This window comes from Bemisia tabaci, chromosome 3, assembly GCF_918797505.1.
Source record: "Bemisia tabaci chromosome 3, PGI_BMITA_v3".
NCBI lineage: Eukaryota > Metazoa > Arthropoda > Insecta > Hemiptera > Aleyrodidae > Bemisia > Bemisia tabaci.
The window spans coordinates 7,940,845-7,954,071 of NC_092795.1; the positions used below are offsets into that span (position 1 = coordinate 7,940,845).

Below are 13,227 nucleotides of genomic sequence, written 5' to 3' on the forward strand. Positions count from 1 at the left end.
AAATATTCCAAGATGCCCGAAATGCAAACACCTCCTTTTTTTTCTCTATGCTTCTCGGGAGGACACACGTGCATTATACGAAATCTCGAAACATGCATAGAGAAAAAAAGGAGGTGTTTGCATTTCGGGCATCTTGGAATATTTGATGACTTGATGACGTAGGTGGGTACAGCTGGGTACAGGGACGTCCCCTTAACACTGTACCCACCTACGTCATCAAGTCATCAAAATATTCCAAGATGCCCGAAATGCAAACACCTCCTTTTTTTTCTCTATGCGAAACATGCTCGAAACGTAAACTGAATATCTTGCACATGCTGGCAATGGGAGGTCATGGTGCAAAAAAAATCAAGGTTGCGTGACGTCACATTCCCCGCTCAATTTGAATTAATATTTCTGCCAAAAAATAAGAAGGCGTAACTTCACGAGCGAAAATCATAAGATTTAAAATCCCTTGGGTTGTTTAGGGCCTCCAAATAAAGAATTGATAAATAAAATCTACGTGCGTTTGATCGATAGTTTATTGACACTTATTATGTGCTATGAAACAAGGTATTCGAGAGGGTCTGTCAGAAAAAATGGAAGGAGAGGGGTGGTAAAACTTTAAAATATCACCTGAAATGGATCAATATTGGCCTGAACTGTCCCACAGTTTACATAAACTGCAAATAATACAGGGGGCAGGGTAATCCCTTCATATTTCAGACTAGAAAGGAGCTGCCACTTACCCTCCTGAATGATGTCCCTGCAGGATATTTTTGGAATCTACTATCTTTCAAGATTGTTGTGCCTAAAATTCATGTAGGTAATTGTATTCTTGAAAATTTGAATTTCACAATTTTCTAGATGTGATCCTCAAGGGTTCATTCAGGTGTTGCAAAAGCCAGGTAGGCAGAGGGAAGGGTCTACTGAGCTTGGCTCACGGGATACTACGAGGGAGGGGAGAAGGAAGTTGAGGCCTAGTTTTGCGTATAAGCTTACCGTCATTAAAAAAATAATACTCTCCAGTAAATATTTGTTTCCTCCTTTTCCAGGCTTCCTCTCTTACTTTTTGAAAAATAGGGTGACAGGTCAGGCTGGTCAGGCCAGTCTTATGTCCTTCAAAAGGGGGTATGAAAGCGTTGTCTTACAGGAGGGGGTTCAAAATGTCAGCCAAATTGGCTCATGATACTTGCCCCCTTCCTGCTGAAAGGAAGTTCAGTGAGACCCGAATGCAATGACGATAAAAGCGCTGTAATTTCATGCGGGTTGACTAATTTTTGCTGTATTTTACATTCTACTACATTTGATGATAATGACCAGTTTTGAATGTCTCAAAAAAGAAAGAAAAAAAAACATTTAAAGTGGGAAGCAGGAGATAAATAACACCACAAACTGAATAAAACAATTTATTTGTATTTCATAAGAATCAACAGCTATGGTGTGAGTGAATCCTGTTTAGATCAGGAGCACAAAAAGTACACAAAAGTTTGGTAAAAAGAAAGCACTAAAATGATTTCCTTCTGAGAATTATTTATAGATTGCGCACTGTGCAAGAATAGCAAAGCCTCTCATTTTCCATTCTCTCTTCTCAGTAGCGATCAATATCAACCCCTCCTCAGTTTTACAGCTTTGGAATACATGAGCAGTGAAATTACAAAAAACTTAGGTCCCAATTGAATCGACGTATGCGAAAACGTCCAATGTCCAATACAGTGTTTCAGAATTTGAGGAGTCCATTTCGTTGGAACTTAAAGACGCAAGATGGTTTAAGACGTTAGGAATGTAGAATAATTTTTTAAATAATCCCTCAAGTATAAATAAACGTTCACAAAAGAGATCGATTTTATTCATCAGTGTTCTTGTGGGGTAAAAGAAACCACTGCAATTATAAAACCCTGTATTGGACAATGGACGTTTTCGCTTATGTCGATTCAATTGTGATGCTTTGATATCTCTGCTCCTTTTCTATTTTTTTAGAAGAATACGACCAGGCATTTCAATCACACAATTTTCAGAGAATATTCTTGAAAAAAGCAAGGAATTTTACACATTATCGTTTTCTTGACTAAGCTTAAAGATAAGATAATCTAAACGTCCACGATAAGTAAAGATCCCTAAAGCATACATTCGATCACAGAAAATGTCAATAAACAATTTACAGGTGCAAAGTGACCCCTATCGAAGTAAAACTTAGACTTCTCGAGCCACTGAAGCTGTAAAATTTAAATGCTTCATACATCACCTACTTTAAGTGTTAGTGTACGTGTATTTAAGTATACGAGCGATCCAAAAATAAAATATCTTATTTAATAACAAATCCACAATACGTGACTGGGTCTATGAAAAGGGACCTTATCTTCCAGGAAAAAATCTTCCTCAACTTTTTGCGGATGCATGGAGGAAGAGAACCTGGAACTTTTGGCGCAAGTTCGACTACAAAATCTAAAAAAGTGAAGGAGATGTCGGTCCTCAAGTTCCAAAGCAAAGAATCTTGGGTTGTAGAAAAACCTGATTTGAGTTTTTGCAAAAAATTAAGGGAAATTTTCTTCCGGAGGGTAAGGTCCCTTTTCATGGATTTGATCACAATTACATACTTCAGTATGAAGCCATTTTCATAGCTGCATTATTAGGCTTTTTTTTGGCACATTAACACCAATAGAAAAATTTCATAGACATATTAAAGCCTTATTTTAGATATTTTAGAGATATTATTTTATTTTTTTCAATTCAATTTGTAAAAATACTGGACTAACTGTGTTAATATTCTCCGCCGATATTTTACTGGACCTATTTTTGACAACTTTTGATTGCTAGATATTGAACCCTGAAAATCGGGAGATATGAGATTACCATGAGCAAAAAACCAAATAACATTATTTCATGAAAAAAGTAATAATTTGTAGGGTTCAAAAGTATTGATTTGCTAATTTCTGTTTGTGTAAGAAAGCTCTATAATGACAATATTTTACTTAATTATTCTCCTTGATTGGGATTGACAAGGAGCGAAAATGCCACAAATAAGCCTACTTTGAGAAGGCAAAAATAACAAAAAATAGTAAACATGTATATTGTTTGCTGAGCCTGAATTAGAATGTTATTTCCTCTTCTTAAGGTCCTCGAATCTCTTCATCAGGTCGTCAAAATCGATGTCATCATTATTCGGCGCATTTGCATTGGGCGGTAGCTCTGCTGGAAATTCATCAGAAGGCACGCTTGGGAGGTTAAGGTCCATACCGGAATTACCCGGTGGAGCCATTTTTGAGCGTGGTGTTGGTTTCGGAGCAACAGCATTCTACGTGAAAGAAAAAAATGACATTAAATTAAGGAAAGAGCGAATTTTTTGCAGATCATTTCATTGAGATTGATGCACGGATATCTATTGCTCATTTTAGAAAGTTTTTGAAGCCTCGGGAATTTTCGCCTTCTTTGGGTCCTGTGATCTGACACTCATGCATAAATTTCAGATGGAATTTCTGAGGAAAAATTGCAAAGTGCACAGTATAGGAAGCCAAGAATCCCCATTTGGACTCAACTATTCATGGTATTTTGACGCCCCCTCCCCCCTTGAATGCAACTCTGAAATGGAAACGTAACTTTAAAAAGGAAAACTTTTTCATAATGAGTATTTCCGTTTTCACAGGATTAAGCTTTATGACTATGACGTCATGTCAAAATCTTTGTCTTTACTCTCAGAGGTGCTTCATTCCTAACCCTGGTACATTTTTACATCACAGGAGCTGCTTTGTTAAAAACTCACTGGATGCCTGTAAGTTTGATAGCCACTGCGGCCACTGCCCACGCCTCAGTGTCCTCTTGATAGCGTCCCCAAGCTTGGAAGCAAAAAATCGTGAGGCTGCGCTATGCTGGTGATGGATCCAATTAGATCAGAGATACATTTCGACGATGCAAGTCGGCAATCACATAACTCGGTTTGCGACGTCGCAGACTTCCTGTCATACTTTATTTTTTAAATGGAAAACTACTCAACGGCAATTCTTTAAAACTGTCATGATTTTTCTTCTCAATGCGAAGAAAATTCTGCAAAAACTTCAAGAAATAATATCAATTTGCTCTCCTTTAAAAAAATGATGTAGAGGCGGAGATTTTCAGACACCGCAAACGAGTTATGTGATTGCCGACTTTCACCGTCGATTTGCAGTTGCCTTCTTGATTGATTGTAACTAGTATTGCTCCGAAGGGGGGCAACTTTAGAACTTAGAACTTAATGAGTGTTACTTTTTTTCATACAGAGCAAGTACCATGGTTTGACATCATGTTAAAATCCTCATCTCAAATCTTAAAAAAATTAATACCCAGCTCTTGTTTATTAAAACTTATCTATTGAGGGAAAATCGAACTTACCTGTTTGTTTATGTTCATATCTGGGTTGCTCGAACTTGAACCATTATTTGATAAATTCTGAAAGTAAGTACCAAGAAAATCAGTAAAGATACATCATGAATTTAGTTATGCAATTGGAAATCTGTTGATTACATGTACTAAGGTGTGGTGTATAGTCTCAAAAAATTGAGAGGACATCTATTCTTGCAAATATTTGAATACCTAATAACTGAAACTTCGTAAATTTAGAGCATTATTTTTTTTTTTTTTTTTTTTTTTTGTATAATTGCATTCCTATACAGGGTTTCTATTCCTTTCTTGTTGTTTAAGAAGGAACCCAAAACAAATTCAAAGAGGAAATATTTTCTTCTCTCAAGTTGCAAAAAAATAGCAAACTAAACCTGAAAATTACAAAAATGGCAAAGTCGTTCCTTGGTCCTGTAAAATCGTCAGTTTGCGGACAAGTGGTATTATTCTTTAGCCATCTTTTATCATAATGCTTAAATTTGCATCTTCCCAGTGGTCCACTCAATCGTCTCTTTTAATAAACCTATAAGAAACTTACGTTGCCAGAGGCTGTATTAATTTTTTTGCTTGGATCTGGAGGGAGGTTGACGTTGGAAGACGAAGGAGGGATGTTATATGAAAATGGAGGGCTGAACGATGGGTGGTAAGGGGGTGGCGCTTCATCTTTTGACTCCTCGTGCAGGAAGTTCTGTAGCATCGCATCATTTGCATCTGGTGGAGGAATACTCTGCGAATCAATATGAAAAAGTAAATAATTAGTACTTTGTAAGACTTCCTCACCGGAGTTTCCATTTACTCATTTATCTTAAGAATAGAATTTGACATTCTATGGATCTTAAATTAAGTATAGAAAAATTTCTTGAATGAAATAATAGTCATTCTTTATAGAGACAATGTACGTATTAGCTTCGCGATAATGCCCTAATAGTATAAATTGGGGCTCCTTGTTTGCAGCTGAACGATTTGAAATCTTGACTGTGAGTTTACCCTTAAAATAAAATAAAAAATACTCTGTGTCTCTTTTTTTTACTGTAAAATAATTGGCACTTGTATTTGTTTAATTTACCATAAACTATGCACAATACCGTAAAATCTGAGCACCAATATGGAGCTTCGGCCTCATTTCCGTAAGAAATGAATCAATTCATACACCAAAAAATTGCTTCGAAAATTGAAATGAGTTGACCGGAAATGCTTACCCTTAGAAAAGTAAAGCATTTTGACAGAATCGATCAGAAAGTGAACAAATACATTAAAATTTAATTGCTCGATTCTGGGGTTCATTTCTCCATCAAAAGAGCCTTTTCTAGTTTAAGCAATGAAATTAAACAAATTTTAAATTAATCTAGGATTTATTTGTTAGTTCCTTAACACAAGCTAAGCTCAAGGTGGAAAATCAATGTACAAATATTTGTTGTATTATTGTTCTCAATACTCTATTATCTATCTACTATAAATCTAACTATCTATTCCAGCCATCTAATCATGATTAAAAGAGGTGTTGGATATTATAGCAGAGGTCTGATAGAAAAACCAACTTCAACCTCAACTCTAGATTGTTTTCACATCCATGGAAGCATTGATTAAGTTACTGAGAAAAAGTATGGCGATCGAAAACCCAAAGTTGCATTTATGGTTTTGCCACATTTATCAATAACATAAACCGTGCAACATTGCCATCACTGCAAAGAGTAATAGACTAATTCAAGAGCATAACAAGTCTTGTGATTGCTTTCCAGTGCTCTGGTAGCAATGACAATGGGCCTGTTGCAAGGTGCGGGGATTTGCAAATTAATGCCTGATTCCTATGGCAAATTTCACGAAAAGAACGATGGCGCTACTAAAAAAACTTGAAATGACCTCTCAAACTCAAAAAAAGCTGTTTTTGGAACCGACCCATTCGAAACGGTCACTTTTACGCGGTAACGGATCCACCATACTTGTGACGTGAAATGGTGCGACAGACCTGGTCTTTTCATCACTTATAATGTATTTTCCCATTGGGAATTGGCAGCCGCTTTTCAAATGCAAATATCGAGTCAACCTATGATTTTTTGAACAAAATGGAATTCAGAAATGGATTCCTCGTACGTTAAAAGGTTAAAACCTTCATTAGATAAATAAGAACCGACGGGATAAACCCTATTTTTAGGGAAGACTGTAGTCAATGGCGACTGTTTACATCTGCTTAGTGATAACAGACATGGACATTAGCTCAATATTTAGCCATTTTCATGAGTTTTTACTTTTTTGTCACTATTTGAAGGTAAGTTTCTTTTGTAAATCAATTTTTTAGTGCCTTAGGATTATGTCAAAAGCTGTAATGGAACACATTGTCACTTAATGTTCAGAACACACTCCAGCAGTCCAACGCTCAAACCATGGATGTTCTCTCAATGTGTGTAAATCATTTTTAACTCTTCAGCAAACATCTCAATATCATTCAGAACGTTCCCACGTTTTATTAACTTATGTTACTTTAAATTCCTGTGTGTTTTCAATGTAACACTATAGATACAGAAAAATTAATCGATAAGTCTGGTAACCAAAGAAGGATCCTACGTCTATTTTCCTTGCCTCCATATAAAACATACCAGTCTCCTCATCTCATCAGTATTGTCAAAGGTAAGTTTTTTTTTTTTTACCATCAATGATTGATACTATCATTTTGGTGTCTTCAGTGAAACATTGAAGGGTGAAATATTAAGAAATAACAACTGACTCGTTACATCCAGGTTTGTGCGTTACACTGCCGGAGTGTGTTCTGAATTAATAAGTAACGGGAACTGTTACAGCTTTTGACATGATCCTAAGGCACTAAAAAATTGATTTACAAAAGAAACTTACCTTCAAATAGTGACAAAAAAGTAAAAACTCATGAAAATGGCTAAATATTGAGCTAATGTCCATGTCTGTTATCACTAAGCAGATGTAAACAATCGCCCATTGACTACAGTATTCCCTAATAATAGGGTTTATCCTGTCGGTTCCTTTTTATCTAATGAAGGTTTTAACCATTTAAACGTACGAGGTATCCATTTTGATCAAAAAATCATAGATTGACTCGATATTTGCCAATTCCTCATGGGAAAATACATTGTAAGTGATGAAAAGACCAGGTCTGTTGCACCATTTCATGTCACAAGTATGGCGGATCCGTTACCGCGTAAAAGTAACCGTTTTGAAAATCCAAATTTTGAGGCGTTTTTAAGTTGATTTTTTGAGGGTTTCCGGTGATCAAAAAACTCCGCGAAAAGTCCTGTGACATCAGGAGCCTTAGTTCTTTCGATTAAAGCAATAAAAAAATGGTGCAACAGGCCCATTGGAGCTTAAAATCAAAGCGTCTATTTGATATATCAATGCAAAAACAATAATCAGCCTGCTGGATTCGTTAAGGCTCCATTTTTTCTGTAATATTTGTCGTTTCTTTTCTGGTGAATGATTCCAAAAATTTATCATGGATTTTTTTTTTTTTTTTCAATTGGTGATAGAAGAACTCACCTGCTGATCGTTCCCTTGCTGAAGTTCAGACATTTGAAAAGAAACAAATAAGAATACTTAATGAAATTTTGTCATCATTGATCCATTATTGCAGAAATATGCACCACCTATATATAGTTAAGTAAAGGTTTCCAAGGCAATGAGATCAACTCGAAAAAAAAAAAAACAGCTGAGTTAATTTTTGAGAGAAATAATTGTTTTCGCCTACTTTGACTACCTAACTTGATTCAATGATTAAATAAAGTTCCACATTGGACTTGTGGTAACTAGACATTGAATTGAGAATCAGAATCTTAGAATTCTCTTTTATTCACATTCTGGTTACGGTTTTAGTTTCAGAGGGAGTTCATTGTGAACTTTTGAGGGTTTGGTTTTTGATCGAATTTTCAATTAGATCAAAATATTACATAGAGACGCTCTTGAATGGAATATTGACGGCTACACTGGTTATACCTCTATTTCAGTGTTTCAAAATTCCTGCAATTTTATTATTTTTTAAGAAAAACACGTCATCTGCATTGTTTCAAATTTCCATTAAGGACTCAGCATAAAAATAAAAAAATCACAGAGATTTAAAAAAAGTGATGCTCTGTGGCTGACCAGGTACAAAGTCACCTATGCTGGGGGCTCTAAAGTAGCAAGCCGAGATACATGGTTCCCAGGTTTGCTTTTGATGTAGCTTTTCTACAGCATTGCAGTGATCCGATATTGAATCCCTAGCAAAGAAGAAAAAAAATCCCTTGATTTCAATGAAAATCCCTAAATCCCCGGATTTTCTCTTTACCTCCAAAAAATCCCTAGATTTTGCAAAAAAACCGCCATTTTTAACGTAAAATCATGTCGTCATTCGATGTATCGATTAGCAATCTTTAAATCCCTAGATCCCTAGAAATTCCGGAAAATCCCAAGATGTAGGGATAAAGCCCTAGACATTGGATCACTGCAGCATCGGTCAGCTGGACTCATTTTGATAAAGTCATATCACAGAGGGTAATTTTGTCATACTTGGTTTTACGTGTTAAATGTTCTCTTCATCACGGCTTACAAAATATGATTTAACTTTCATTTTTTATTTTTATGATTATTTCTTCTCTCGGTGTTAACCTTTTGCCTCTGGAACCCCCCCCCCCCCCATATTCAAAAGAAGGTACAATTTTTCACTGTCTGCTCAAAAACAATAAGACAATAAGGTAATAATAGGGCATGGAATGTCCATTGAAGAGCTGATCACATTACGAGACAATAACAAGCATCTTAACACCTCAGCATAAACCGTTTCAGAGGCTGATAACTTACCGGGTAATTGAAAGGTTTAGCGGCTCCTGCAGAGGCAGGGACTGGCATTGGAGGAAGAGGCGGTTGTGGAAATCCGACAAATCCAGTCGGGCGTGTTTTCTCACCACCCAAATCATTGCTGAGCCCATTATCGAACAACAAAGCATCTATTCCTTTGCTTTGCTGTTCTTCTAGCATAACCTGAAATCAGTCATGAGCGAATTACAAATCTCCTTTTAAAATAAAAAAACTATGGCCGTTACACCTTGGAACACAATTAAATTCTGTTGGCTTAGAATCAATTAGAAAACTTTATCACGAGGAACCATCTTGTCAGAACAAAAGTAATTTTTTTCCTTCTTTTTTTGAACAAGAGTAAAACATATCGATAGCTAAAGTTGAAAAATTAATATCTCAAATTGAAATGTTGCAAGTCTCAGCTCATATCTTATTTTTTCAAAATAAATTTTACCAACTGTTTCCCCTGAAATTCTTTTCTTTAGTTTAAAATTATCTACAGAAAATTACAAGAGGGTATGTTTTTTCGATTCTTTTGTTCATAGAAAATAAATCATAAACGAAGTTTTCAAGCGTTGCAATGGAGATCAAGCGTTCTTTGACTTTAACCATTTTAAAGACTTCATCACAAGCTGAGGTAAGGTGAAGAATGTAAAAAGCATGTTTCTTTATTAATTTGCTTCAACACTTTCTTTTAAATTTTACTTTCTCATAGGTAAACTTATGGGCATTCTTCTATGAAATTTTGAGAAACGACAAAAAGAAGTCATTTCAATTACTTGGAAGGAAAATGATTAGGAATTAAATTAAAAACATAAATAAAATTAATTATGACATTACAAAGTGAGGAACAAGAATTCTGATTTTCTGAAAATCTGAAAAACTCAACTTGAAGACTGAAGAGTTGAGAGCTCTGTTTCATTTTACTTTATTTTCTTTTACTAAGGATCTGGGACTTTACATTTTTTTAGATTTTGCCTCCTTTACAATAATTGCATAGCCATAAATGCTGTTACTGCTTATCTTACGGTAACAAAACGCATAAAATACTTACTTGTTGATCTGGTTCATAATGGATGTCGTAGTTTTTTGCTATTTCAATCAAGTACTTTTCAACCAGAATTTTTGGAGGAGGCTGAACACCCATTTTATGCTTGAGTTTGTCCGAAATTGTGTCTACCATTTCCAGGCGGCATGCCTATTTTTGGTGAATTGAGCAAAGAAAAGAGTTCATGAGTTGTTTAATATGATAAAAAACAAATTGAAGTGGTGTATTCTTAAGTTACCCAGACTGGAGCCCTTCTGACCCTGAAACTTGTCTAACTGATATGCATTTTAATTACCTCATCATACATGGAAGTTGGCAAGAAACATGATAGTACTCCTGATTACCTCTAAAATTAACTCTCAAGCTCAAAAAAAACTTTTAGGCCGAGGCTGAGATAGAGCACCCTGGCCTTATGCAAAATTTGCCTTTACTGTAAGTCAAACTCTCCATGCACAGATAGGGGTGAAAGATCCACAATTTTAGTGAAGAAGCTAAAAGCCCGAAAATTTGCATTCAGTTTTTAATTGCCTTTAAAAGTTTATCTATAAACATGTCTCATATTTTACCTATTTCATGACTTAGCGATGAAATTGTGAAGGCCCGAAGATGGCCATTGTGACACATGGAAATCAAGGCAAACAGGTTGGAAAAAGTATTTTAAAAGTTTCTGAGGCTCTGTTATCAACACTTCTGATGAAAGTCACATAATTGGTTGATTATACTCACCTCAACATATTTTTTCCCTACTTTGATACCAATTTGTTCAGAAATTACTTTTAACTCTGGGATGTCACTTTCCATCCGTGGTGCAACCCAAAGAATGCTTGAGACAGCTTCCGCTAAGCTTGGTTGCAACTCCCTACAATAAAGGGAAAAAAAGTACTTAACACAGTGTAATGCAAAACTGAAAATACTTTGTCATTTTACAAGGTTCAGGTTGCTAGATTGAGAGTAAAGATTGTAATTAATATAATATCTATTGCCCAGGGTACCTAATTCAAAAAATAAATAAATTACATCCCTCAAACTAAATCCTTTAACCAAAAGTGATAGTTGGAAATAAATTACTCGTACAAAAATAATAACCATACGGAAACAGAGATTAATGATCTATGAATAAGAGAGAAAAATCGCATGGAATTCTGCAAACGACAGGTTGATTTACACTTTAAGAAAAGAAATCTACTATATACCGCCAAATTCGATCCGTATGTTCGGTCAGAATCAATAGACATCCTAAAACTGAGTAAAGTTTAAAACAGGTATGTGTTGATAAATGCTCAGTCTTGATTGAAAAGAAAAAAAATTGCTAGGATTTTTCTGAAGATTTTTCCAGCACTATTTGTGACAAGAATTACCTAATTTTTCAAAAATTTTGAGCATTCTTCTCTTGGAATGGGAAAACTTTTCCTCACCAACTCAAGCACACGCTAAGCAATTTTCTCCTGCCTGAAAGGGATACTCGGAACATCTCTCAATGAGTCAAAAAGGTTATGGATCTCCAACATTATTCAGATTTTATTTATTAATAAAGAAAATACATAATACAGTACCTAATTAAGTTAAAGCCACTGCAAGAGTATCTTGCCATTTCAGAAAAAACCTCCTACTGGATCATGCAATTCACATGATACTTACAACCCTGAAGATACCCGCAGGATAAGTATGGACAGCAAATTCGGCTTGAGGTTACAGAGTTATTCATACTTAACCAGCCAATAATCATCCAGCGATCAATTACGTCCGGTGCGCTATAATTCAGCCAAAAATTAAATCATTTCTTATGAACTGATCAGTTGGGTCAAGCCACTGCATTTTAATATTTAGACTGATACAGCTACAAGCGAGAAACATCTTGCATCTTTATACGATGTAAGGCATTGGCCTCTGAGTTTGGGATTGAGGATTTGCAACCCTATAACCTGCTCCGGCCTCCTGATACCAGATGCCTATATACTTAAAGACAATGCCTGGTCAATCGCTGACTCGGAGGAGTATCAATTAAAATTTTATTTCCTATTGACTTCTAGTTGTAATGAAAGAGAAGTTGAAAAACTGAAATTCTGCTAAATATAAATACTTCCATCACTTTAAGACTTACTTTTCTTCGGCGAAGAGTCCAAATCTTGATATCAACAAATCACAGTACATTTCCACAATTTCCATTCCTTCAACCATGTAGTCTTCTCGTATGATCTGTTCAACTCGAATCTTGGCACGCTCAACTTTACCAGCACTGATGTAATCTGCAATTTCTTTCCTTGACTTCTGAGCTAGTTCAGCTTTTTTCTTCTCAATCTGTTTCAGACGTGCAATTGCTAACCTAAGATTTGTTTTCAGCTTTGAGTGATTGCACCGTGAGGAAAACATGATGGACTACAGTTGAAAATGCAACTCCAGTGGGATCCTTTCTGTTATTACTCGATTTAAAAACTGCGATTGAGGAACAAATAATAACAAAGAATTACTTAACCAGGAAACTGACCCTGACTCCGGTTCAGGAGGGAATGGAAGCTTTGAAGCACACTACTCTTGAGGCTTATAACTTAAGGATATTATTAGAAATTTGAAACGAGATAAAATAGTTAGTGAAATGAATTGGGAAATTTCAGTGAATCATCCTTTGAAATATACGTCAGTATTGAAAAACAACAATGTCTTATGACTCACTGCAATAAGGGTTTTGGCAGTGGTTTGGCCGTTCATGGGGTCCATTCTTTCTGTCACTCACAACTCACCTCTGAAAGTCACAAAACGAAATAAATTACACTTGCAAGTATTGCACCAGTCACACCGATATGCAAGAAATGAAAAAGAGAAATTCAGAATAAAAGATAATGTTAAGAATCCAGGAAGAACGTTAAATAACAAACCTTATCAAGCAGTAAGGAAAAAGTAAACAAAGGTTCTTTCGGTGAGTATTCCCTCCCTCCCGTTATCAGTAATCGGTGAGTTACTTAATGGCCAACAATAGCAAAACAGATGAGTATCATCGGTGAGTAGTCAATGCCTGAAAAAATCGTGGCAAAAGTAAA

The 13,227-nt window shown here is 35.7% G+C and overlaps 1 protein-coding gene across 3 annotated transcripts; it reads right to left on the reverse strand.

The window, feature by feature from the left end:
* Window positions 1-1,372: 1,372 nt before the first annotated feature.
* Ist1 (increased sodium tolerance 1-like protein) lies at window positions 1,373-13,203 on the reverse strand. 3 transcript variants are annotated; one of them, XM_019044301.2, is made up of 9 exons: window positions 13,066-13,203; window positions 12,294-12,625; window positions 10,919-11,051; window positions 10,199-10,342; window positions 9,148-9,327; window positions 7,852-7,869; window positions 4,889-5,077; window positions 4,345-4,401; window positions 1,373-3,274 (listed from the first exon to the last, which is right to left on the reverse strand). In XM_019044301.2, exons 2-9 carry the CDS (start codon window positions 12,560-12,562, stop codon window positions 3,077-3,079), a joined length of 1,188 nt encoding a protein of 395 aa, XP_018899846.1. In that variant the 5' UTR covers window positions 12,563-12,625; window positions 13,066-13,203; the 3' UTR covers window positions 1,373-3,076. The 3 variants fall into 3 exon arrangements, with proteins under 3 accessions (XP_018899846.1, XP_018899845.1, XP_018899847.1); XM_019044300.2 differs by having other exon boundaries at window positions 12,931-13,069; XM_019044302.2 differs by lacking the exons at window positions 7,852-7,869; window positions 13,066-13,203 and having other exon boundaries at window positions 12,294-13,059.
* Between the last annotated feature and the right edge of the window lie 24 nt (window positions 13,204-13,227).